The sequence below is a fragment of the Hydra vulgaris genome, chromosome 04 (genome assembly GCF_038396675.1).
Source record: "Hydra vulgaris chromosome 04, alternate assembly HydraT2T_AEP".
Taxonomy (NCBI): Eukaryota; Metazoa; Cnidaria; class Hydrozoa; order Anthoathecata; family Hydridae; genus Hydra; species Hydra vulgaris.
In genome coordinates, this window is record NC_088923.1 from 36,280,001 (window position 1) to 36,306,259 (window position 26,259).

At 27.5% G+C, this 26,259-nt stretch overlaps 1 protein-coding gene across 1 annotated transcript in view; it reads right to left on the bottom strand.

Moving 5' to 3' along the window:
- The window catches only part of LOC105847086 (uncharacterized), a 116,092-nt gene that overhangs the window by 19,463 nt on the left and 70,370 nt on the right, over positions 1–26,259 (bottom strand). The window contains exon 6 of the mRNA XM_065796200.1: positions 18,356–18,823. Coding sequence (XP_065652272.1) covers positions 18,356–18,823 — 468 coding nt within the window. The remainder of the gene's footprint in view (positions 1–18,355; positions 18,824–26,259) is intronic.

Sequence of the window (26,259 nt, forward strand, 5' to 3'; positions counted from 1 at the left end):
GATATACGTTTTATTAGTCAAAATAACTTCAAATCTGCTGAAATAACAAACAAACATTGAGTAACAGGCAGGAATCTCTTTTTTTGTTTTGTTGTCTTTTTTGTGAGTTAAATCTGCCCTTATGATTTTAATAAAATCAAAAAAAATTTATAAACAAATGCAAAATATAATTACAACAAAAGGCGAGTCACAAACCTTTTCTATGATATTAGCTACAGTCCATTGTATTAATTGTAACCAAGTTTGAAATGATTTTTTTATTTGTGTGTCTCTATAACATGATAGTCATTATACAGCTTTCCTTACAGTATAGTCAACTCCAATAGCAAAAATCTATTCTATCATCGATTTTATATTGTTCTGTAAATCTGCGAATGCTTTGAGTGTATGAGCCTATTTGCAAAAATATAGGTATAAGTGTTGATGTTTAAAAATTACTAACAGAAGAAACTGCAGTTGTTCTTTATCCAATGTTGACAGTCTGCAGGGTTTACTTTATTAATGTCATCATATTTATTAAGTCACAAAATATTCTAAAACAGCAACTGATTGTTTGTTATTGGAAATAACAAATAGTAAGTTTTATTCTCTTTTAAAATAAGTCTGGTCTCAAAGTCTGGTATTTAAAGTTTTCTCTTCACCTTTTTGTATTAACATTTAAAAACAAACATGCAGTGATAATGCTGATAAATGTGTTTCTTATTTTACTTTTTGGATTCAAGCTAGTATGAAACTTTTAAATTCCTCTAAACGAATCCAAGTCATGCCTCTATAGTTACATCTCTTTAGTTTTTCTCTTATTGTACGGCTGCAATTTCCAATCATAACCATAACTTCTATATCTATTGCCAAAATAAGTCTTTACAAAACAGACATCTGTTTACTATTGCTAGAAACTATTGTAAAAAGGCCAAAGCCTGTTTTTCCCATGCTGTGCCAAAGCCCATTATTCTCAGGTCGCAAAATCTCGCATTTTATCTCAAAAAACAGGCTTAAGAGACTACTGGAGAATCTTTTACAGTGTTTATAATTAGGGCATATCTATTTTTCCACCCCTCTTACATGGTTCAGGTTTTTTTACCTCACCTAAAGAAAAAGATAAGTTGTTAGCACCAATCTCATCTCTTATAAAGCCAACAAATACGTTGATTCATTTTTTGACATTCTTATCACTACAGCTTTTTATCTAAAGTGATTTCCTTCTTAGACTCTACTACAGCTTGTGGTCCAAACAACATATCTGTTATAGTCTTGCAGAAGTGTTCTCACAAACTGTTGAATATATTTTCAAAAAGATTTAACAAGTCTTCTCAGAGTCTTGTTTTCCAGCCTGCTCCCTTCGTTTCGTTTTCCTTATTCATGTAATTTGCAATAATTTAAGCCATTTATTATGATATTATACAATGTTTCTAGCCATTTTTTAGTAACCTCTAACTCTAATAGTGGTTGTTTGCAGCCTTTTTGAAAGTTAAGAAAAAAAATAAAGGAAGTTCTTTATTATGACTTTAGGTTAACTACTGAAACTAAGGCAACGGTGTAGCTTATTGATTGGGGTGCCATGCTTTACCTATGATTGATTCAAGTTCTCTAATAACTTAAAACATCAATGGCCCATCGATGTATTTTATGTCGGCACCCAGCTAGCACACATACGTTGATAAAACTTTAGATAAATGTTGTGTGTTGCGTTGACTCAATATCGACCGCCAACGTTATTTTTATATCATTTTGGTAACAAATACGAGGTCTCTAACAATCAAAAAACAGCGTTGATTTAACGTTGTATTTTAAGTTAACATTGTATAATGTTTTACGTTTATTCAACGTTGTATTTAATGTTGGCACCATATTGTATTTTACCTCGACGAAACGTTGTATTTTAAGTTGATTAAACGTTATATTTAACGTTTACACAATGTTGTATTAAACCTTTAACGGATTAATTTCTTTTTTTTTATATATATTTTAAAATATACATATAAAGATAAAATATTATATATTTTCAAGCATATCTAGTTGTATATATGTACTTACACTTACATACACGCATGTATAGTTATATATAAGCATATATAGTTATATATACGTACGTATGCATACATATTTTTACAATTAGCAATACTGATAAGAAATGGCAATCCCCTTTAATTCGCATTTGATAAAACATGCATTATTTATGTTTGTCGTGCTTGTGGCTTGATATTTTGTTATATAAAAAAGAGAAAAATATATGAGCAAAATATAATTCTATAAATTAACTGAAATATTTGAATGAAAAATAATTCTTATAAACTATACAAATGCAAATTTGTATCTCTGCCTTTTCTCGTTGCAAACACAACGTTGAAACTCGATGAAAAAACGTTGTACTTTTAGTTGATTTAATGTTATATTATACGTTTGCGCAACGTTATACCCGGGCCTGCGAAGACAAGTTCAGCTCACTAAAGAGCATCATCACCCGCTTCGGTGACCAAGAGTAAGTGAGTTTAGGAAGAACGAAGTAAGCTACAGTGAAAGTCAAAAAATGTTGAGTTAGAAAGATAGAATAGAAAAAGCGGACAGATATTGCGTGAGGTGTTAAAATGTGAAATTAGTATTAGCATTAAATAATATTAATAGTAAACTATTTTATTATGTTACTTATATCAATAGTAAATGTTATTTTATTTATGTTACTAGTAAACATTAAATATTAAATAATATTTAATATAAAAGTATGCATAAGCAATAATTTGCTTAAAGAATTACACGTTTTATAACTATTTATTTTCTTCCAAACAAAACTACAAAGTGTATGTTATTTCTAATACTATTCTTTAAATAGAATCTTTCCTATTTTTTATCTGGTAATTCTGTTTCAAGAATCTGGTTAGTGCAAAAGAATCTTTTGCAATGAAATATGGCAAATAAAGAAACAAACCAGAAATATAATTTGACTCAGATATCTTTTGAAAAGATATCCAAGTGAAGTTTTATTTCTTGTTTGTTTCTTTTTTTCCATATTCCAGTTTTCCATATATATATATATATATATATATATATATATATATATATATATATATATATATATATATATATATATATATATATATATATATATATATATATATATATATATATATATATATATATATATATATATATATAATATATATATATATTATATATATATATATATATATATATATATATATATATATATATATATATATATATATATTTATATATATATATATATATATATATATTTATATAGAAAAATATATATATATATATATATATATATATATATATTTATATATATATATATATATATATATATAGTTCTATAGTTTGTTGGCTTTAGGAAGAGCGGAAGGAAAAAAGTGATTCTTACGCCAACACATACGTCACTTTTAATTACTTTTGACTTTCGTCCAACATTTCCGTGTTGGACGAAAGTAAAAACCATTAATTTAATTACAAATTAATCGTTTTTTAAAAAAACCACAAAAACGCAAATTTAATTGACCAGAATGTTTTTAAAAACATTCTGAATGTTTTTATAACGTTTTGAATGTTTTTAACAATATAAACAATGTTTTTATTTTTATTTTTTTTAATAAAATGTTTTTATTTTTATTTTTTTTAATAAAATGTTTTTATTTTTATTTTTTTTACTGTAAATCATGCGCGGAGTGTTGCTACATCGACTATCTTATAGCCTGACTCGCAAGGGAGTGCTGCTACATCGACTGACAAATAGCCTGACTCGCAAGGGAGTGCTGCTACATCGACTGACAAATAGCCTGACTCGCAAGGGAGTGCTGCTACATCGACTGACAAATAGCCTGACCCGCAAGGGAGTGCTGCTACATCGACTGAGGGTTTGGTTGGGGCAGGCAGTCTATCATTATTAAAAAAAAAAAATTCCGGTCTTGCATTTTAATTTTTACTTTTTGTCAACAAAATATCGAAAAAACTTTCGGACAACATCTAAGGGTTCTATATATATATATATATATATATATATATATATATATATATATATATATATATTTATATATATATATATATATATATATATATATATATATATATAAATATATATATATATATATATAAATGTATATGTATATGTATATACATAAATATATTTACATATATATATACATATATATAGATATAAATAAATTGTTATCATTCTGAGAAAATAATTTCTGAAACGCAAGTTTTAAGACAATATTTCTGATGCTGTTTTCCGTGAACGGTACAGAGTGCCGATTTCATTTCTGAATGAGCTTCAAGAAATGCACAAAGATGATCTGCATCATCTGACTCGTAGAAACAAAAATTTTATCCTAAGAAATCAAATTAGTTTTTTTTAACTTTTTTTAAGATTATCATATTACAATTTAATGATTTCTTTAACAGTTTAAAGTTTTATATTGATTATTTAATTTTAAGGTTTTTGTATAAATTTAATATAGCATATCTGGAAAGGCTGCTGAAATTCTTTATGTTTTAGATTTTTTTTTCTGTTTCTGTATAACTGATACTCTATGTAGTACTATTGGTTTTTGTATGAATGGAATGCCTCACTTTCAATTTGCATATTTCAGTATGATCTATTATGAATTGTATTTAAAATAGTAAAAATAATTTCAACTTTCAGGAACTGCTTCATTTTATTTCGTTAGGCGAGTTGTCATGATGTTGGAAAAAATACCAGAAATCAAGCAGTTCATCCAGTTCTGAATAGTTTGTTTTATTGACAAGAGGAGTTATTCATTGGCCTAATCCTGGTGACACCCTACCCAGTAAGTTTTACACTAAGGAACAGATTCTAAGTGTGTGTGGTTACATTGAGTAAAGTCACATACTAATCATCCAATTAAAAGATGAAGATGCATTCCTCAATTGCCACCAGTTTCATTCATTGAATGTCCTTTGCATTTTTGGACCATTTTTGTATATTTATTGTTCGTATATTTATGTTTACCCTTATGGAACTGAGCAATGGCATAATTCTAATTTCGTTTTAATAAATTTGTATAAAAAGAATTTTAGCTTAATAATATTATTTAGTTAAATTATCAACTATCTAAATAGCATTATTTTGAAAACTAAACACCTAAGTCTTGGTCACTAAGGTGACCAAGACTTAGGTGACCCCTGCAGCAACTGGCTCATCACTCCTTACAGTGACAACCAAACAGCTTCTAAGCGTTGGCTCAATGATGCTTACCAAAAACCAGAAATGCTATCGAGCGATGTTTTGGAGTTTTGAAAAACAGGTTTTATTCTTTCGAGGTACCAATTCGATTTTCTATTTTAATAAAAATATAGAAAATTTAAACATGTTTAAGCAACACCTTTTTGACAGTTTAATTGATCCTTGCTGCAACAGTTTAAATAATTGCGTAAGAGTATGAAAGAGTATAAAATTTTGGATGGATTTTTATGACTTGGAGTATTTGGTTCGGTTGTTTATTTGGTCAGTTAGCCCTTTTCTCACTTAACTTAAAGTAATGTTTAATCAATGATTCAACCTTACAGAGCCTGTTTGTAAATTGAAACATCATCCACTTTGTTCCCATCCACTGACTTTGCTGGTAGTGTCTTAATATCTTTTGTCTTAAGGTTTTTATCTTATTTATCTGTAGGCTACATAAAAATTTAGTTTCCGAAAAAACCAAATCATTTATATGTTTTTATCATTGCAGAAATAATGTGAATATTTCTTTATAAAATTCATTTTAAAAATAGGTCATAATCATTTTTTAAAACTTTTCTGTTTTGGTTTATAAGTAATAATAAAGCAATTTTGTAATTACTGTTAAAAGTTAAATTAGCGCGAATTTCAAATTGCTTTTGAGAGATCTATTTTTAGATATTACATAAAAACGTTACTGTTTTATAGGACGCGTCCAATAAAATAAGTTAGTATAAAGATGCAGTGACGAGATTAGAACAACCTCTGCCTCTGCTTAAAATGTACACTTTGCATACTTTAAGACCTTTACTAGTAGTCTGGTGCAACTACATGTAAAATCAACATAAAAATGTAATGTCTATGTTCTATAAAGCATGCTCAATACGAGCATGTTAAATTTTCAAATAAATTAATAATATCTAATTGTCATCTTTTATATATAAATTTAAGTACCCTGCCAAACCTTTTCTAAATTTTAAAAAAGTGTTTATTGATTTAAGACAATGTTTTATTAGAGTTACATAATAAAAAAATGTATCAGTCTCCTAAAAACTACGGTTAAGGCAAAACATGAAAACAAAATCTCCTCAGAGCTCATATATTGACAGGGAACATGTAAGCTAGTTTTGTAATCAGTAAACATTTTCTTTTTTATAAAAACTATAATGTTCAACTCTTTATAATTAACATATAAATCAATTTATAAATAAAGTTTTTCACTAGTCTTGTAAAAGTGCATATAAACTTTGTAGGCAAAAGTGCTTCACTAGCAGTCTCGTGCAACTGTATATAAACTTTGTATTTCAGAATGCTTCAAGGCCAAGGACAAGTTTTACGAAAAACTCATTTGTAGATCTTTTCAAATTTACTTCAACACACATATTTTTTTCCATTTCTTTAAATTAACAACAAAAAAAAGCTTTATCACAAAGATAAACTTTATTGAAATTTTGAGATTTTCATGAGTAAAAATTCTCTTGGACAAACAGATTTTAATACCTTATAGTAAAACTCTGAAGAGTTCTAAAATAAAAGGAATATCATGTGTTGATAGTAACACAAGACTAGTATTGACAAACTTAGTTTATCATTATTTTGAAATTTATTTCAATATTTGGATGTTTTGAGTTTAATGATATTTTTCAACAAAAGCGCAATTGTCTCTCTTTCAAAATCAGCGAATCAAATTGCTCATATTTTGTTTATTCTGAGCCTCTATAGGGTTTCAAAATATGCAGGCGGGTAGTCCGTGGGCTATATAGTAACTATGTAACCAATATTCCTAATTGGTTTTTATGGATCAACCAGCCTTTAGTATGAAAACACTTCAATATATTTTTTTGATTACTGTAACCAGCAATATGATTGTTTAATCTGCTGCAGTCACATGTACTGGGAATTCATTACACCGAAGCATGTAATAAATTTAATATATAGTTTGTTTACAACAACTTTTCATTTTATGTTTGCAAATATAACATTTCAATTGGTAAGAAAGTAATTTCACTTGGTGGTGAGGGGCGAAGTTGCAGAAGCATGTACAAAATGTTCACTACAATGGCAATAAATGCCAAAGTTTGCATTAACTAAAAATGAGAGTACACAATGGGTAAGGAGATTTTCACAATAGCTATTAAACCACTGACGGTAATGGAATAATACCTTGGCCCTATATTTTTTTTAGTTTACATTAAGGATCTTCCAGATAGTCTCACATATAAGGTGGCATTGTTTGCTGATGATACTACCATTTATTCCTGTCATAACAAAAAGCCAACACTCTCTAATTGCTTGGAGGGGGTACTTGAGTTTGAAAAGGGTCTCACTTCTGCTACAGCATGGGGCTCACAGTGGCTGCTGAATTTCAATACAGATAAAACTCAATTTTTTTCAGCCAATCGTTATTGCAATAAGTTAGATCTTGCTATATTTATGATATAATTGATGAGTCATCTACTCTTCATCTTATAGGATTAACTCATATTTCCGATCTTTCTTGGAAACCATATATCAAATCAGTTGCAAAATTAGCATCAACACTTTCTTACTTCGGATTCTATACTCAATCTCTATAAATGTCGAATCCAGCCTTGTATGGAATACTGTAGCCATATCTGGGGCGGATCTTCAAATGATGCCCTTTCTTTTTTAGACAAGGTGCAAAAACGCATTGTAAACATAGTTGGATCTGCTCTTGCAGCAATCTCCAACCATTATCACATGATCATAATGTTGCTTCTCTTTCTCTTTTCTACAAATACTTTAATGGGCACTGCTCTAAAGAGCTTTCGTCTTTTGTGCCATTTACTAAAATTCATTCTCGTGATACTCGTCATTCAATTAAGTCTTATCCTTTTTCTGTGACTGTTCCTAGGTGCTCCGAAAATTCCTCTAATTTTTTTCGTCGAACATCAGTTGTTTGGACTTCGCTTCCTTCATCTTGCTTTCCTGATTCATATAATTTGCAATCTTTTAAGTCGTCAGTCAATCGTTATCTTGTTCTACAATCTTCATTTTTTCTCTTCCAGTAACTTCCAACTTTAATTAGTGGTTGCATGCAGCCTTGTTGGAAGCGAAGATTTAAAAAAAAAAAATACCTGTCAAAAACGAAGATTCTTTTAAAAAGTGAATTAAAACATTAAATTTGTGCACTACTAGAAAAACGGCAAAATTGTTAATAAGATATTGAAGATGATGAATGAGATGATTACGCTAAACAAGTTATTTTAACACTCATTAATGTGAATTCACTGTAACTCAATAAGCAAGTGCTCGAATGTTTACCGGGAGAATAATTGAGATCGACAACCCTAATAAAAGAAATAACTTTCCTGCTTAGATTTTGAACAACTTTATTTCTACAGTTATGCGACTTCATTATTTAAAATTTAAAATGGTTGTGTAATTATGTTGTTTAGAAATTTATTAAAACTTACAATGCAATGGTACTCAAAAAAACGTTTGCGCTCTTCAAATTTACTTTATTGATGTTTGGGTTGTAGGCGTTGTTTCTGGTGATAAACCAAATTGAAATTGTGATGTCTTCAACATTAATTGTTTATTAAGATTGAAAAATGTTGAAAAGTGTTGCGTTTTAGTCTTTTTTTTTTCAATTATTACAAAAGTATATATACTTTACTTTGTTACATATTTAACTTTATATCATTATTTATTTGAATAAATTTGTTTTAAAGATATATAAATTTAAAAAATTCTATTTTTATGGATTCTTAAAAAAGTAACCCGTTAACACAAGCCTTGTTATATGCTTTTTAAGATCTTTCTAACCTTTTTAGTCATTATCTATACAATGATAGAAGAAAGTTTTAAACAAACTAATTAGCTCAATACAATATTTTTTACAACATATAAATTATACGACATATTAAAATGTCCAATGCGACGCAAAATTTATTACGAATATTTTCCGCTCGATATTTTCTGGATTTTAAAAATATAAAGCTAACTGGTTTCTTGTCTTTTTTATTTTTTTGAGTCTAAATATATAACTAAGCCAATTTTTTATAAATCCCCTTTAATATGCTATGTGCACATATAACACTCAAAAAATGCAAGAAAAAAAAGGTAAATAAGGAGGTTAAGATCATTATTTTCATCAAATGAGGTTAAGACCCTTATTTTCTACAATTTTCTGTAAATTAAAAGCAAATAAAGGATATGTGGGAGTGGTGCACTAGTCTTTCTAAGACCCGTATTACGGGTCCGGACATTCTAATCTTACTAATAATATTCCAATTTAATGTTTGATGCGCTTCGTTACTGTTTAATGCGCTTAGCAACAATGCTAATAAAGAATGCAATAGCCTAAAATAGTATCTGCTAACGTGTAATTGGCTACTTATGAAAAGTCTAATTTAATTTGCTAAGTTAAAACGATTACGGTTTTTTACTCGAGCATTTTATTAACATAAAATATACCTGTCTAAACGAGAAGTAACAGGTATTTATTCTTTAACTTCGTATTTTTTGTATTTGAAATAATAATGCGCTTAATTAGTGTTTAATGCGCTTAGTTACTGTTGTTAGTTATTCTTCAGCGTAGCTTCTTTAACTAAACGGTGTTCAGTTAACCACGTTTTCAATTATTGCATTTTGATTAGGGTTTTTTTTATATTTGATTATGTTTGTATTTGTATACATATATGTTTTGATACATATATAGTTTTTTTTTTTTAGTTTATCAGGTTTATAGATATTTATTTTCATAAATATTTATCAATTCAGCTTTTTGTTGCATTGTTGTTATTTTGAAAACGGCATGAAAAAATAAGATTGTTATTTGTTAACATATAAGTTTATAAACATAAATCTGCATATATTTTAGTAATTTTATACTTCCTGTATTTTTTTGTATATTTTCTCTGAGGCATATTAATTAGGAAAAAAAAAAAAGAAAATCATTGTGTTGGAAGTAGTTGAAAAAGAAAAAGATTATTTTTATCCAGGTTTCTTTGTTTAAAGTGATATGCTTCTTTTTAAAGGTAATTTATATATATATATATATATATATATATATATATATATATATATATATATATATATATATATATATATATATATATATATATATATATATATAGTATATATATATATATATATATATATATATATATATATATATATATATGTATGAATATACAGCGGTGGCCAAAGATTAATGACCACTCTAGTTTTTTTCAAAATTGTATTTTTCACCTTAGTATAATTTTATTTTGGAAAAAGGTATCAAGAAAAACATTTTTAAAAACAATTTTTGTTCTATTTTATATTTATTATAAAAGAATTTATAGTTTTTTTACAAAATAATGTTAAAAAATTAAAAAACTGACTAGTAAAAAATATAAATGGGAAAAAAAATTAGACAAAATTTTAAGACCAGTTTCAAAAATATTTCAAAAAGCAATAAAAAAATAATTCAGAAACGTGTTGTTCCTACATTTGTTTTCAATCACTCTTTTACTCGTTCTGGCATTGAATTCATTAAAGTTTTGATTACTTCATCAAGCACATTTTCCAAATGATGAGAGATAGAAGATTTCAAATCTTCCGAATTGTAAAGTTGTTCTTTACCAAGCTTGTGATCAAGCCACGACCATAAATTCTCTATTGGATTCAACTCTGGACTATTGGCAGGCCATGGAAGCACTTGAACTTTATTAGAATTGAACCAAATGCTAACAACATGCGCTTTATGACACAGCGCATTATCTTGCTGGAAAATAAATCCATCTTGCAACTGCCATAAATCAATGCTAAGAATAAGCGAATTTTCCAACATTTTGATGTATCTTTCTTTGTTGAGTCAACCATCGAATAAATGAAAAACGCCAACTCCACAGGCACTCATACAGGCCCAAATGTCTATTAAACCACTGCCTTGTTTTGTTCGTTTCAAAATGCATGATTCATCGGACCGTTCGCTTGGAAGTCTACGCAACATTACGCGACCTTTTCTGTTGTCTACCTCAACGTTTATTTCATCACTAAAGACCACACGGCTCCACTGATCTGTTGACCAATTTTTATGTAGTTTGCACCACTCTTTCCTGCCAAATTTTTGTTTTTTATTTAAGCGTGATTTAATTGTGGAGGACTCTTTGCACAGTTCTAGGGCTTGCTTTCAGACCAATTGACAGTGTCCATTTCGTAGACATGTCTGTAGATGATGCTTGTCTATTTTCTTTCATTAATCTCACTAACAAACGAACATCACGGTCATTTGAAATTTAGACCCGGTCAATTAATAATCCTATGAGGATCATTAATTGACCGGGTCTCTTTGTATTGTTGAATTATGTTAATAATGCAAGAGTGAGACCTTCCGAGTTTTTCTGCTATTTGTCTGATGCTATAGCTATCTTCTTTTAATACAAGAGCCGAATATCTGTCTTTTTCTTCGATCTTTGCACGCATTTTTGCAATATTTTTATATCCTTATTGCAATTCAAAAAATAAATGTTTATTTGATATTCAGGTTTTGAAATTTTATTTTATAGTTCTTATTATTTATAAAAAAGCCCGTTAAACTTAAATTGTTCAACTCATTACCATGTTATTGGATAGTTTGTTTTTTAAATTAGTTGAAATTTAAGAGTCCCACAAGTGAGGTAAAGTTTTGCTAAAAATGGGGTAAAAGTTGACCCTTTTGCTCTCTGTGGCAAAACGGTCAATTTTTTCCAAATCCTTTCTGATGATCAACAAAATTTTGTAAAGAATTTTAAGTACTGATTTGGGGTCAGGGCAGATCATAAGTTAGGTTTTAGTTGCAAATTTGTTGTCGCAATTTATTACCACTAAAAGTATATTACCACTAGAAAAGTATCATCAATTCTTTCAATTTTCTTTTTTGGTGGCATCATTTAAATTATTAATATTTTATGTTAATCTAAAATTAAATGTTTACATAAAAATATGTTATATAAAATAATCATATAAGATTATATATTAAATTTGAAAATGAAAAATTTATTTTCTATTTTATTTTAGAAAAGTTTTGTATTTTATTCAAAGCAAAATTTGTTCAGCAAAAAAAGTTATGTTTTCAAATTGTACACAAAAATTGAAATGTAAGATATTTTGAAAATACCCACTAAAAGTTCACTTTTTGTTGAAAAAAAAAAATACCTTTAATGTTTTTTAAAGAAAAGAGTCCCTTAAACTTAAGTTGTAGAACTCATTACCATTTTATTGGATAGTTTATTTTTTAAATTGGTTGAGGTTTAAGTGTCCCACAAGCAAGGTAAAGTTTTCCTAAAAACGACCCTCAAAAATTTACTCTTTTTGCCTTCTGTGGGGACCTTTCCGATGTTCAAAAAAATTTTTGAAAAAATTTTAGTTACTAATTTGGGGTCAGGGCAGATCATAAGCTGTTCAAATTTTTGACATGATCTACTTTTGAATAACCCTACTCTGCATATATATATATATATATATATATATATATATATATATATATATATATATATATATATATATATATATATATATAACTATAAAATCTGAAGTTCAGGTTTTGAAATTTTATTTTATAGTCAACGTAATAAGCAATTAAGACAGTTAAAAAAAATAATGGATTATTACTTTTAATAAATGCAAATTAAAGATTTGAAAGTGGTCGTTAAATTTTGTCTAATTTATTTAAAGAAGGTTTATAAGTACTCATCAGTTTTTTAATAACTTAAACGCTATTTAATTAGAATTAGATTTAAAAAATTATACCACTTTAATCCGTATGTTTTAATTAACAAGATATTAAAAAAAAAAATTTAATAAGTCAATTAGAATCTTCTTAATTTTAATTTAAAGATTAAGAAACCAACTAAAAAATGAGTTGTCTTTAATTTTTGGCCACCGCTGTATATATATTAGGCTTATCTAAATATCAATACGCTAATGAATATTAGTGCGCATAGTTACGCATAGTTTTGCCTATTGTTCGTATTGTTACTTACGGTTCTGTATTCTGTAAAATACACTATTTCTTAGTTTTTAAGTAGTTTCTAGACTTTTTTTATGCGCGGTTACATTTTCCATGCGGTCTTTCCAGTATAGTCAGCTAGCGAATTAGCGATGATGTACTTTTATTCTCAAGAAGAGTTAATGTGGTTCATTGTTTAAAACAAAAATTTAAATAATCGTTTGTTTGTTGTTGGTTGTTTTTATTTTTCTAATTTTTATAGCCTGTTTTCATTTCTTAGAAGAAGTTAAAAATAAAATGTCTGGTAAAATAATTTTTGTAGTACTATCTAAACATGAATACTGTAATTTATCTAATCTTCTTAATATGAATACTGTAATTTAATAGTGTTAGTGTCGTTTCACTTTCCTTTTTAATAAAGAACTTTCTAGGCTTTTCTAAAAGCGTTTCTTTGCTCCACGCGGTCTTTCAAGCATGGTCTTCAAGCCGATTAGAGCTGATAAATTTTTAGTTTCAAGTGGAACTGATGTTGTTCATTGTTTAAAAACTAAAATTTGTTTGTTGTTCGTTGTTTTTATTTTTCTGTTTTTTTTTAGAAGAAGTTAAAACTAAAATGACTGGTAAAAAATTTTTTTTTAGTACAATGTTTCTTTCTTAGTAAAGTGTTTCAGTTTTGTCTTCAGTTTTTTTAAATCATTTTAAGCAAGTATTTTTCATTTTTTAGAGCAGTTAAAAGGAGCTGAAGGCCTTTTTAGTAAGTATATAGTGTATAGTAGTTTACTTATAGTTTATATTAGTAACATAGTTATATTAGTTTATTTATAGTTTATATTAGTTTATATAGTATATAGTAGTTTATTTATAGTTTATATTAGTAAGTTTATTTATAGTGTATATTAGTTCAAGTTTATTTATCGTTTATATTAGTAAGTTTATTTATAGATTATAGATCAGGATTAATGAAAATACAAATTTTTTTTAGACAGGTAAGCTGACAGCGACTTAAGTAAGTTTTATCATTTAAATTTTATTTGAGTACGAATGTAGCATTAGCAAGTTTATTGTATATAATTTTATCTTAATTTTTATTTTTAGACAGACAAGTAGAACTCAGTAAGGACTTAGATTTTGTAGATTTAAAAACTTCTTTTGAATATTCTTTAAAAGTATTGAATATGTTTTATATATTTTAATAAATTTCGTCATTTAGGTGTGGTAGCATCATCAGTTGGTGCAAATAGTAATGTGTTTTATTTTATTTTAAAAAGAATCAATAAATATTGTTTATTTAAACATAATCACCAGGATAAAATAGATAAGATAGATAAAATAGCTTTTTTATTTAATATTTTTTTATTTAGTTATAACTTCAGTTGCACCAGCCACAATAGGTAACTTAGTACATTTATTTTAATATACTTGAATTACATTTGTTACTTAACTTTTCAAGCAATTTTCAAGATTATGTAAATAAACTTTTTATTTGATAATTTATTTTAGTTGCTTCTGGATCAACTTTAAATAATGGTAACTCATTAATTCAAATTTTATTATAAATAAATGTAGATAAAAAATGTAAGTTGGAAATTTTTTTAGATTTAAAAGTTGTTTGTTATTTGTTTGTTTTTCTGCTTAGTTGACAACAATGAAGAGAGAGGTTGTATGTTTAAAAGGATTTTTATTTTTTTATAAAGTAACTAAAATGTTTTTGAAAATATTGTTGTTGACTTAAAAGTAAATAGTAGGTTTTTATAATTTTATACAATAACCCCAAGAACTTAGGTAATACTTAAAATGATATTGTCAATAAAAGAGAAGAAATTTAAAATTATCAGTAAGACAGCTTCTTATTATTTTACATCAAGTTAATTTAATTAAAATTTATTTTCTTTAGTTGATCATGAGAGAGCTAATAAAGGTATTAGTTACATTAGTTTAGTGAATTTATTTTTAAAAAGTTAAGTAGATATTTTACCGTCTATACATTTAAGTGCTTTTATTGTTTAGACGCAGAATTGAAGACTGAAATAAGTCAGTGTTTTTGCTATTAGATAAATGTTAATAGGAATTTGTTTATTTGAACTGTAACTGGAATTTTAAAACTTTAAAGTACTTAAGCTTTATTTTCTGCTTTCTTTAAGGAGAGTTGGAAAAAAAACTAAGTATAAATTATGTGATTAGTATAGTTAAATAAATAAAGCATTTATATCTGTACACTCAGTAGTCCAAGTCAGTTGTCACATTTAAGAATTTGTCTAGGAGAGAGTAAATAATAAAATAATTAGTCTTCATTGGCTTTTTTATTCTTGATGGTTAAATTTATGCTTTATTTAGTTTGTCTTGAGGCACATGAAACATAATTTTGACAAAAATAAAAAGTTAAATAAAAAAAAGTAAAAAGTCATTTTTTAACTACAGGCGTTTCTCCTTTGAACATTGTGGGGACACCAGACCCTTTATATTAACCAAATTTTGTTTCACATTGTTGCAGGAAAACAGTCTTTATACCTATGTAGATACTGAAATAACTAAAAAGGTCTCATACATAACTCATTTTCACAAAAAACTCGATAACCGACCTTTGTCTTCTGAGGTACAGATATTAAAATTTAAAGTTTATTTTAGTTTTTTAGTTTTGGTTTAGTTTATAGTTAATTTTAGTTTAGTTTTTATTAGTTTTAGCTTCAGTTATCTTTTTCTTACTTTAGACAACTTCATGGAAGAAATGAGGGGAATAGGTAAAAAATTTATAGTTATATATTTATTTATATGTAAATATAATTCTATCAATTATTCTGAGGTCTATTTTTTGTCTTTAGTGTCTGGTAGAAGCATAACTGGTAGGGCTCTGTTTTAAATTTTATATATTTTTTAAGGAGAAATATGTGCAATAGGTGAAAGAATTATTTAATGTAAATATGTCATTTTTAAACTGTTTGCATTTTACTCATATTTTTATTAAAATTAAATTTCTCACAAGTTTAACTCTTTTTAATTTACTGTTTTTTAATTTATTTTTCGCATCCTTTTCATCCTGTGAAAATGGTGAGGGTATGCTTTGTTTTTTGATTAAAAAAAATTGTAAATATTTTTAAATTTTATTATATCCTTCTATTTGTAATTTTAGAGTCGTTAACATTTGAGGAATATCAAAGATATCGCTCCCAACACCCAGGGCCTCTCTCGGAGAGGTCCTTCAATAAATGACAAAGTAATGGCGGTATAGATAAGCCATCCTTCAAATGGAGGGCTCATCCATATCGGGGTGTTGGGAGACACCGAAGAAAAAACAGCAACCAAAAGGTTGTAAATGTCTTCTATCAGTGAAGATATTTATAACTTTTTTGTTGCCGTTTTTTTTTCGGTGACTTAATTTTATTTTTTTAATTTTGTAATTTTTTTTAATTTGTAATTTTTCATAATATACTGTTGTATATTTGGTTTGTTTTTGTCTTTTTTAATTGAAATTTTATTTGTCTTTCAGCAATTAAACTTAGATATAGCTAAATTGATTCACCACCCAATCATCATAATATGATGCTACATTCTATTTGTTAAAACTAATTAATTGGTAGTTTAATTTATTGAAAACACTGCTTTTAAAATCTGCTATAAGCAAGACTTTTTAGCTATATAAATGCATTTTATTTATATCTATTTGATTTTTCATCTTTAATGTTTTTAGTTTGGCTCCTTGAAGCATTTGTTTTTTTGCTTTTTAATTAAAATATTTTAAATCTATTGTAATGTCTTTTAAATTTAACTCTAGTTTACTAAATGCCAACGTGAAATAACGTCATAAAACAACACCGACAAGTTGCATCATGACAGCAGTTAAAGTATGACAACAGGCCACCGAAAAGCAGGTAAATTGTATTCCAGTTGGTTTTTTTTTTTTGTTTTGTTTTTCTTTTATGTCTACTTATCTGTTGCAATTTTTATTTTAGGTTTGTCATATGACGCATTAATGCAATATAAAAGATCAAAGTTTACATATTTTTTACAATTTGTTATACACATGTTTTATTGTAAATCAACTTTTTTTTGTTTGAAACGAATTTGTACTCAATTGCTTAGTTATTTATAAGAAATTTATTTAGTTGTGTGCATTTATTGTTTTAAAGACAATTTCTTTTTTTTAAAGAAACATGTATGAAGGGGATACCAAAAAATTATTAACTCATAAATAATTTACGTTCACTTCATATTAATCTTATTAATTAAAGTTCATGTTATAAAAAAGATAACAAGAATTTAGCTTTAACCTTTCGTTAATTTAAGGCATGATGAAGTGTTATTATTTTGTGTGAGTAACTAAAAAAGTATTGTGTTGAACTTAGTAATATCTAGGAAAATGGTTCTGTCATACACTGATATGACCTATGTCAGTTGTAAATTACTCAAATAACGTTAAATAATTGGTAAATTAATTTATTTTAATTTTACAGGTGGTTTAGTTTTTAATTTGAAGGCGTTTTTCTTACAGGGTATTAGTTAAGGTTTCGCAACTTTAAATTGTGGAAAACAGCCACTATAAACTAAGTAACAGACCGACCGTAACCCGTATTACGGGTTGCTTTCTGCTAGTATATATAAATAGAGATATGGATTTCAATAAAATTTAAATTAAAATATAATAATTTTGAAACAATCTTGAAATTTTTTTTTTTCTTTCTGTTAAACATTTTTTTTTTAAGTTTAATTTTTATTTATTAATTTATTGTTAAACTAATGAGTTGAATTGTAGAGGTAGGTAAAAAATAATGAGAAAAAATTCAAAAATAATAAACGTGCCCTCCCATTTACTAGGCACCTTAGAGTATGTTAAAAATATGAATACCGTTACGGTATACTGTAGTACCATACTTTGGCCCAAGTAAGCTAGCTGGGAGCTAGTACATTTTGACAATTAATTTAACACTACGGGAATAATTTGTGTGGTTCGAAACTTAAGATTATAATAACTTCATATTTAAAAATATATTTAATTACAAAAGAAAAAATACATGGAAAACAGGTCACGGGGAGTTGTTTATGTCAAATAAGTTAACTCTATCTTTAAGACTTTGCTAAAAGCAACATATTTGCAATAAACTGTCAATGAAAAAAATCTTTCAATTAAGCTGGTTGCTTGACATGCTTTATAAGTTATGGAAAAATTTCAAAATAAAAAATTTACAATAACAATAAAAACAACGAAATCAAAAACAAGTACTCACTATCATTTTCATTTATAATTCTTAGATCTTTAATGAAACCATCTTTAAATTCTCTATACCAAGAATCTGCTGAATAAACGTAAACATTTGAAAAGGATTGAGGATTTGTATTTACAGTGCTATAAACAACAGTCTCATTTATACGTATTTTGTATTCATATAATCCATTTTGTTGAATTTGTGATATTTTTATAGTTGACCACACATGTAGTGGAAGTTGATATGTGGTAAAACAATGATCTTTTTCTAAATTTACTGCAGAACAAACGCGCAATTGTCCAGATAAAATCCATACAGCAGGACATCTGTCACCATATTCCTCAGAATTACTTCCAATGGTTAAGTGAATAACATTTTCCAGATATTGTGATAATGATATAATATATAACTTGAACGAAACAGAAAATGTCTTTTCTAAAGATGTCATTGTTGCATGCAAATTATCCCATGTCGTCACACGTTCATTGACTAACAATAATAGTATAGTATATATTATAGTGGAACTTAAAAAATAAAAAACGTAAAAAAGTGTCAAAAAGGTTTTAAAAAAAGTAAAGAAAAATATTTTATATATATATATATATATATATATATATATATATATATATATATATATATATATATATATATATATATATATATATTTATATATATATATATGTATATTTATATATGTATGTATATATATATATATATATACATATATATATATAGATGTATATATATATACATATATATATATATATATATATATATATATATATATATATATATATATATATATATATATATATATACATATATATATATTTATACATATATAAATACATATATATATATGTATATATATATATATATATATATATATATATATATATATATATATATATATATATATATATATATATATATATATACATATGTAAATATATATAAATATATATATATATATATATATATATATATATATATATATATATATATATATAAATATATATATATATATATATATATATATATATATATACAGGGTGTGTACATAATTTCTGACCCCCCACATGTTACAAACACAAGATTTTGAGTTGCTCTCTTAAATGCTACTTTAGCCCGAAAAATACTATAGTATGTATTTTGGTGTAACTATACTTTCTGCACGTAAAACGCTCACTTCAGATAGGATATGACCTCAGAAAATGTTTATGGGAGCCATTTTGTCAACATACATAAAAATGATATTTTCATTCTCCTTGTCTTCCACGGCCTTTGGCATTATGACTATAGTTTTAGCACGATTTTTAAGTAAATTGTCCTTATTACTCCTTAATATGTGATCTTAGTTTGCCAATTAATAACACATTTTTTCTTCACTGTTTATGACGTATTGCTACTCTTCGAAACTGGAGTCAGAAATTAAGTTTACACTTTTTTAATGTTTAGCATTTTGGCTACAAGAAATAATCAGCATTATTTTATTTGCCTTATTTATATCAGTGATACTTGGTGTCTGTTTATGATTTACATTAATTACTCTGTGTGTATTTATATGTATTATATGTATATGTTACTAACATGTATTATATAACATGTGTTTTTTAGCAATTTACTCTGAAAATGAGTTCTGATAAACAGTTACTTCGTCACCGAATTCAAGTTTTATGTAGTCAAGGATTAGGCATTAAAGAAATCACTAGACAGTGTAAAGTTTCTCGAAATACTGTAAGGAAGTGGGCAAGAAAACAATAGGGTGACGTCACAGATGCTCAGTGACCTGGAAAGCCAACAAAGTTTTCACCAAGAACCAAGGACAAGGTCAGAAAGTGGGTCAAAGACAAAGTCGGAGTTGGAACGAGAACTCTAGCTAAGAAACTGACGTTTTCAGACAGTTACAAAGAAAGAGGAAAAACAATTTCACACAGTGCTATCAGTAAATACTTGCGCAAGACCACATGGGGAAAGCATGCCTATACACAGAAAGTGAAACCCATGTTGTCGCAGAAAAATATCACTGATTGCGTAAATTTTTGTACTCGTTTGCAAGAAGAGGGACTCGCAGATGACTCACCGGATGGTAAAGTGAAACGAACTCACGTATTGTGGACTGATGAGAGTCCAATTGAATTATATCCGGCTCCAAACCGTCAAAATCAAAGAGTACGTACAGCAACACCAGAGTCAATACCTTATGTTCGACGTCCAAAATTCGGTCTCAAGATTATGATAGCCGGCGGCATTTCTCAATATGGCAAAACTGATCTGGTTGTTGTTGAGCAAAATAAAACTGTTGATGCAAAATATTACCGTGATATTATTCTACCTGTGTACAAACATGCAGCTGATGATAAGACCATCTTTCCGGTGAGAAATTAAGTTATTCTGATGCAAGATGGAGCAACTTGCCACACGGCAAGAGCAACAATGAACGTGATCAACAGAGACTTTCCAGCAGTGTTGACCGACTGGCCTGGCAACTCGCCCGACTTAAATGTCATCGAACATATTTGGTCAAGACTCCAGGACAGTGTTTTACACAATCCTCGACCTCGTAATCGTGAACAGTTGATCAGACGTGTTGAACAGGAGTGGGCTGCCATTACGCAAGAAGAGTGTTTTCGCCTAGTAGAAAGCCATGTTTGTGTAAACAAAAGCAAAGTTTAAGGCAAAATATTTGTGAAATTTAACAGCTTAATTATATTGAGATTTTTCAAAGGCAGTGAAGTATAATTAATTACCAAAATATTTATAAAATTTTATAATTCGCTTACTTAAAATATTTTAAAAGCATGGGAAAAGCTAAGGAAGTTCCAAAAGGATATAAAGGACTAAATAATAAAAGCTGTGGGAAATAAAATGACTTACTGGCAGATTTCTGAACTTTACAATGTTCCTAAACCAGGAATAATTCGCATTATGAAAAGATTTCGTCTGCGCAAAGCAATTGTAAGCAAACCTCGCTCTTGAAAACCTAAAGTTACAACTGAAACTTTTGATAGATTATTAGTAAGGTATTCCAAAAATAATTCTCGCAAGACTGCTGTCGAACCTAAATCATTTTTGCATTAGTTTCATGGCACAACTGTAACGTCAATACATCTAAACGTCGACTTTGACAAAATAATCTGACTGGCCTTTGTCTAGTTAAGAAACCGTAATATCTGTAAGAAATTTTAAAACCATAAAAAAATTGGAAAAGATCATAATAGTTGGTCAGTTAATGAATGTTCAAAAGTTCTTTTTTCTGATGAAGTTTATGCTATTTAGTAGTGACGGAATTAGGAATGTTAGGTGCCCAGTAAGAGACAGATTTAATCCAAAATATCAGTTACATACTGTTACACATGGAAGAGAAAATGTTATGGTTAGGTGATGTTTAGTTGTGACAATCTGGGTTCCATTCATCACATAGAAGGTATTATGTACCAGAGAGTTTATTTAGATATCATAACGAATGTTATGCTGCCACATACAAAGCATAAAATGATTCGCAAATGGATCTTACAACAAGATAATGATCCAAAGCATTCTGTCAGATCTGTTTTGAAATATTTTAAATCACAAAAAAATCAAAGATATTGAATGACAGAGCCCGGATCTCAATCCTATTGAGCATCTTTGGGAGTACATTGACTGGCAGTTAGTTAGTAAAAAAACAAACAACAAAGACAGTTTATTTGAATTAAAAAATGTTGGTATAATTTTTCTCAAGATATTTTATTTAAATCAGTAAATTCAATGCCTTGTTGCAGTGATGCTGTTTTAAAGGCAAACAGGTATACCATGAAACACTATTTTTAATAGTGTCTCATGGTATTTATAATATTTTTAATAAACAGTGTTTTATTAAAACTATGATATGGTTAAAAAATTGTTACTTTGTGATTTTTAGTAAAAGTTTCAGCTTTTTTTGAAATAAATAATAATCAAATTCAGTTGTTTCTACCTTTTGCAAGGAAGCTTTTTCAAAAATACGATTAAATGCTAGTTAACCGTTCAACTTTGCAATTTTTGCGGTTTCCATATTTGCTTATTTATGAAAGTTTGTGGAATGTTATGCAGTAAAAACTGAATAAAAATTAGTGTTTCTAAACTTTTGGACGCTACTGTATATATATATATATATATATATATATATATATATATATATATATATATATATATATATATATATATATATATATATATATATATACATACACACAACAAAGTACAAAAGACACCATGCTGTCAAAATATATGTGGAAATTAAAAGGTAAAATTATTCACGATTTTATTCTGGTCAGGCGCTGTTAACTGGATGGAATTGGTCCATCCTTAAAACAGAGCCTGCATATAACAATATTTCAAAAAAATGCTTTGCCTAAAAATACTTTGCCTAAAAGAAAAATTTGAAATAATAACACATACAAACCAAGAATGCTTATCAAACAAAAAATTTGGAATTAATTTCTTAATGTAGGCACGAAAATAAGTTTCTCCTAAAAACTATAAAAGTTAATGAGCTCAAATAATAGTTACATTAAATCCCCCAATTAGAAAATATTTTTTTAAAAAAGCATAAGTAATCATTTCTAAAGAGTTCTTTTTATAATAGTGTCAGTAAATTCCACAAATGTTTGAATATTTGCAGTAGTTAATACCCTGTGGGCACGGGACGAAAATAAGACGTCTTTTAAACGTGTTTTGAACGTTTTGGACGTCTTTTGAACGTTCAAAAGACGTCTTTTTCAGGTCCTGTGCCCACTGGGTACATTTTCGACTTCCTGTAATTTAATTTTTGGTATAGATTGAAGTTTTATTATTTTGATCATGAGACTTTCTAATGAAACTAGGTTAAATGAAAAAAAAATTTTATTAAGTGATTTTCTACTAACAAAACACAGTGACTTTTACTTTTACTTTGATTTTCACATATCTAATTACATACTACTTCTTTGTATCAAACACAGGAAACATTGTTCTTGACTTAGTACTTACCCGACTAAATCCATATCTTGCTTTTGATCCATAATCTGGTTTAGCAGCATTAGTCACAAGCTTATAAAAGCGTTTAACACTTTTTGTGTGGTTCGGGTACGCAGTAATTGCAAAAGTTACATCAAGAATTGATTTGATCTGCTTGGTTATTAGGATTAAGGAATGTGGTTGTTCTGTGATTTGAACAACATTCCAGTTATTTAGATTGTCATTATGGTTGATTTCTGGAACTTGAGTTTGTCTAAGTTTAGGAGTTGCATTTTAAAATTTGATTCTTAATTCGAGAGCAATATTTGTAGTCGTAACACACTTGTTTTTATCAAGGTCAGTCATCATCGATAAAAAAGCGTTTTCTGGATGAGCAAAGTAGGCATTTGCTTTAACGTATAATTTAACAATTTTGACAAACAATGGAGGTGAATGTTTTAACAACTGTAAAGCTAGAAACACATGCGTGGGTCAATAAAAGCAGAGAGGTTAAAACTTAATAGCAAATCAATTTGGTCTTTCAAAATGAGTTTGCAGACAGTAAGGTACGATAAACTGAGTTATTATCTTTAGAGTTTCATGCGAATTATTTATAAATATCTTAAGTCTGCAAACTCATTTTGAAAGAGTTAAACACCAACTGTGATTTTTAGGTCGAGGTTTTTTTCTGGCAAGCTCTTTGGGTACTATTCCTACTCCTATGGCAAGAATAATGTTGTACATATACTGCTTATCTTTACTGAGATCGAGGATTTTCTATTATAGTATAATATAGACAATCCGTTTAGATCTATAATGGGTTGATTCTTTACAACTTGCAAATGTTTACATATTTGAATGGCTTTACCGATTGTTCCTGTAAAAGAACTTCCGCCGGATGTTGGACTGTTTAGTTGTATAAACAAACGTCTTATTAGGATTTTATTTGGGTACAGAAAACAAATATATCATTGCAACGGGTGTCCTTATGCGTTTTCCAAGTTTTCTATTACTCCACTTTTAAATTTTGTGTTAAGTATTGTTTTATTACAACCAAAAACTCGTCGATAGGAAGATTTATCCGTTTTGTTAATTTATGACAATAAATTAACAAAATGGATAAATCTGCAATGTCTTTGCTTTTACTTATTTTTGGTAAAATAAGTGATAGATATTTATTTCCAGATTCTGCAACCAAAACATAATCTTCTTTTTTAGTATCATACCATTTATCTGTTTCTGTCTCCCTGGTTAATGCGTCATCATTTCTGCAACAAAAATATAGAGAAGTAATTTTATCAGTTCATGTATTATTATTTCATTGAACTTATTATCCTTGTTTTTCTTGAAATTTTTTTCTTGACTTTATTCCCTCTCTTTTCTTTTTTTATTTTTATCAATAACTTTAATCTTGTCGGCATTAGTAGGTATACCAAAACCCACCAACACAGCTGTGTCAAGAGAGGCCGCAGCGCAATTGGAAACATTTTTTAAAGATACCCTCATTTGTGTATTAGTTCCTGAACTTAAACTGCCTTAATCTGATTTGACTGCCTTACCCACCATATTCTCACTTGCATCATCTTTGACTTTGTTTCCGTAAAGATTGTCATTCTCTGTTTCATGATCACACGAAGATTAAACGTATTCGCCTAAACTGCCTGCTTCTGTTATATTTTTTTCAGCAATTTCTCCAATATTCAAAGCTTGCTTTCTTTAATTCAATTCTCTAACTTTTCTAGTAATATTTACGTCTGCTACACCAATCAACATTTTACGTAAAGTTCTATGGTAATGTAAGAGTTTTAACTCGCTTTATGAAACTTTCTTTTCTCTCACTCATTTATAACCTGCGGTTATATCTCTTGAAAAGTCTTAAACATATAGTGGCACATAAAAAGGCATTATATGTTTTAATGTATTAATATGTTAAAATGTGGTTTATAGTTTTTGTTCATGGAAAAGTAGATGCATTTTTACACATTCTTCGTTTTATTTTAGTCATATTAAGTAAGTTTACAAAAAGATGCTCGATAAAGCACTATGTTACCTCTTCTATACACACAGTTTTACATTTAAAAATGATACTTGCCTTAATATCTTTTTTTTTTATTTAGCTAGAGATTTTGAAAATTGATAAATATATCTTGAGATGTCTTATTTTTTCAGGTAAAAATTGACATTTTTGGTTTTCAAAAAGTCTTAAAACCTAAAATAATAAATTAACTTTAAAATCTCTAACTAAATATGGACCTAATACACTAAGGACCATATGCGGAATTTTTTCATAGATGCAGTAAAAGATAAGTATGAGTTTATCTCTGATGTTTCTATGTGACGTTTTTATTATTTGATTAAAAACAAACAAACTATTTTTAAGACTTTATCTTGAATGTTAAAATGTAAATGTTATAAACTTTTTTATTTATTTGTCGCTTGACATTAAAAATTTTTTTTTTTAATTTTATAGCTGATAAAATATATTTCATTAAAATAACATTTATTAGCAGGTATAAATATGTATTAAAACAGTATAAAAAAATGTTTACAAATATCATAACTTGTAATGTGTGACGGGCTAAACATCAGTGTTGTCCGCGTTTAATCAAGAATCGCAATCAGATCATTTTATGAAGTAAGTTAATGTTTATTCTACATTATTGTGTTATTAGGATATTCAAACGCACCAAGTATTACATTTTATTTTATTTGGCTGAGGTTAACAGGTTTTATGAAAAAAAAAATTGCTTAAAAGTATTTGAAGTTTAATCTTTTTATTATTAGATCTTCATAATTGTTTATATTATTTATTATTTTTACTTTTATATTTTTGTTTTGTTTTCTGTTTTATTTCGTATTTATGAATTTCAAAGTCATGCTCGTTAAATTTTAAAGTTGTCTGGATTTTATTCTGCATTTTTTTTTGTATACTTGTATTGTAAGTTCATTAAATATTTTTATGAAGG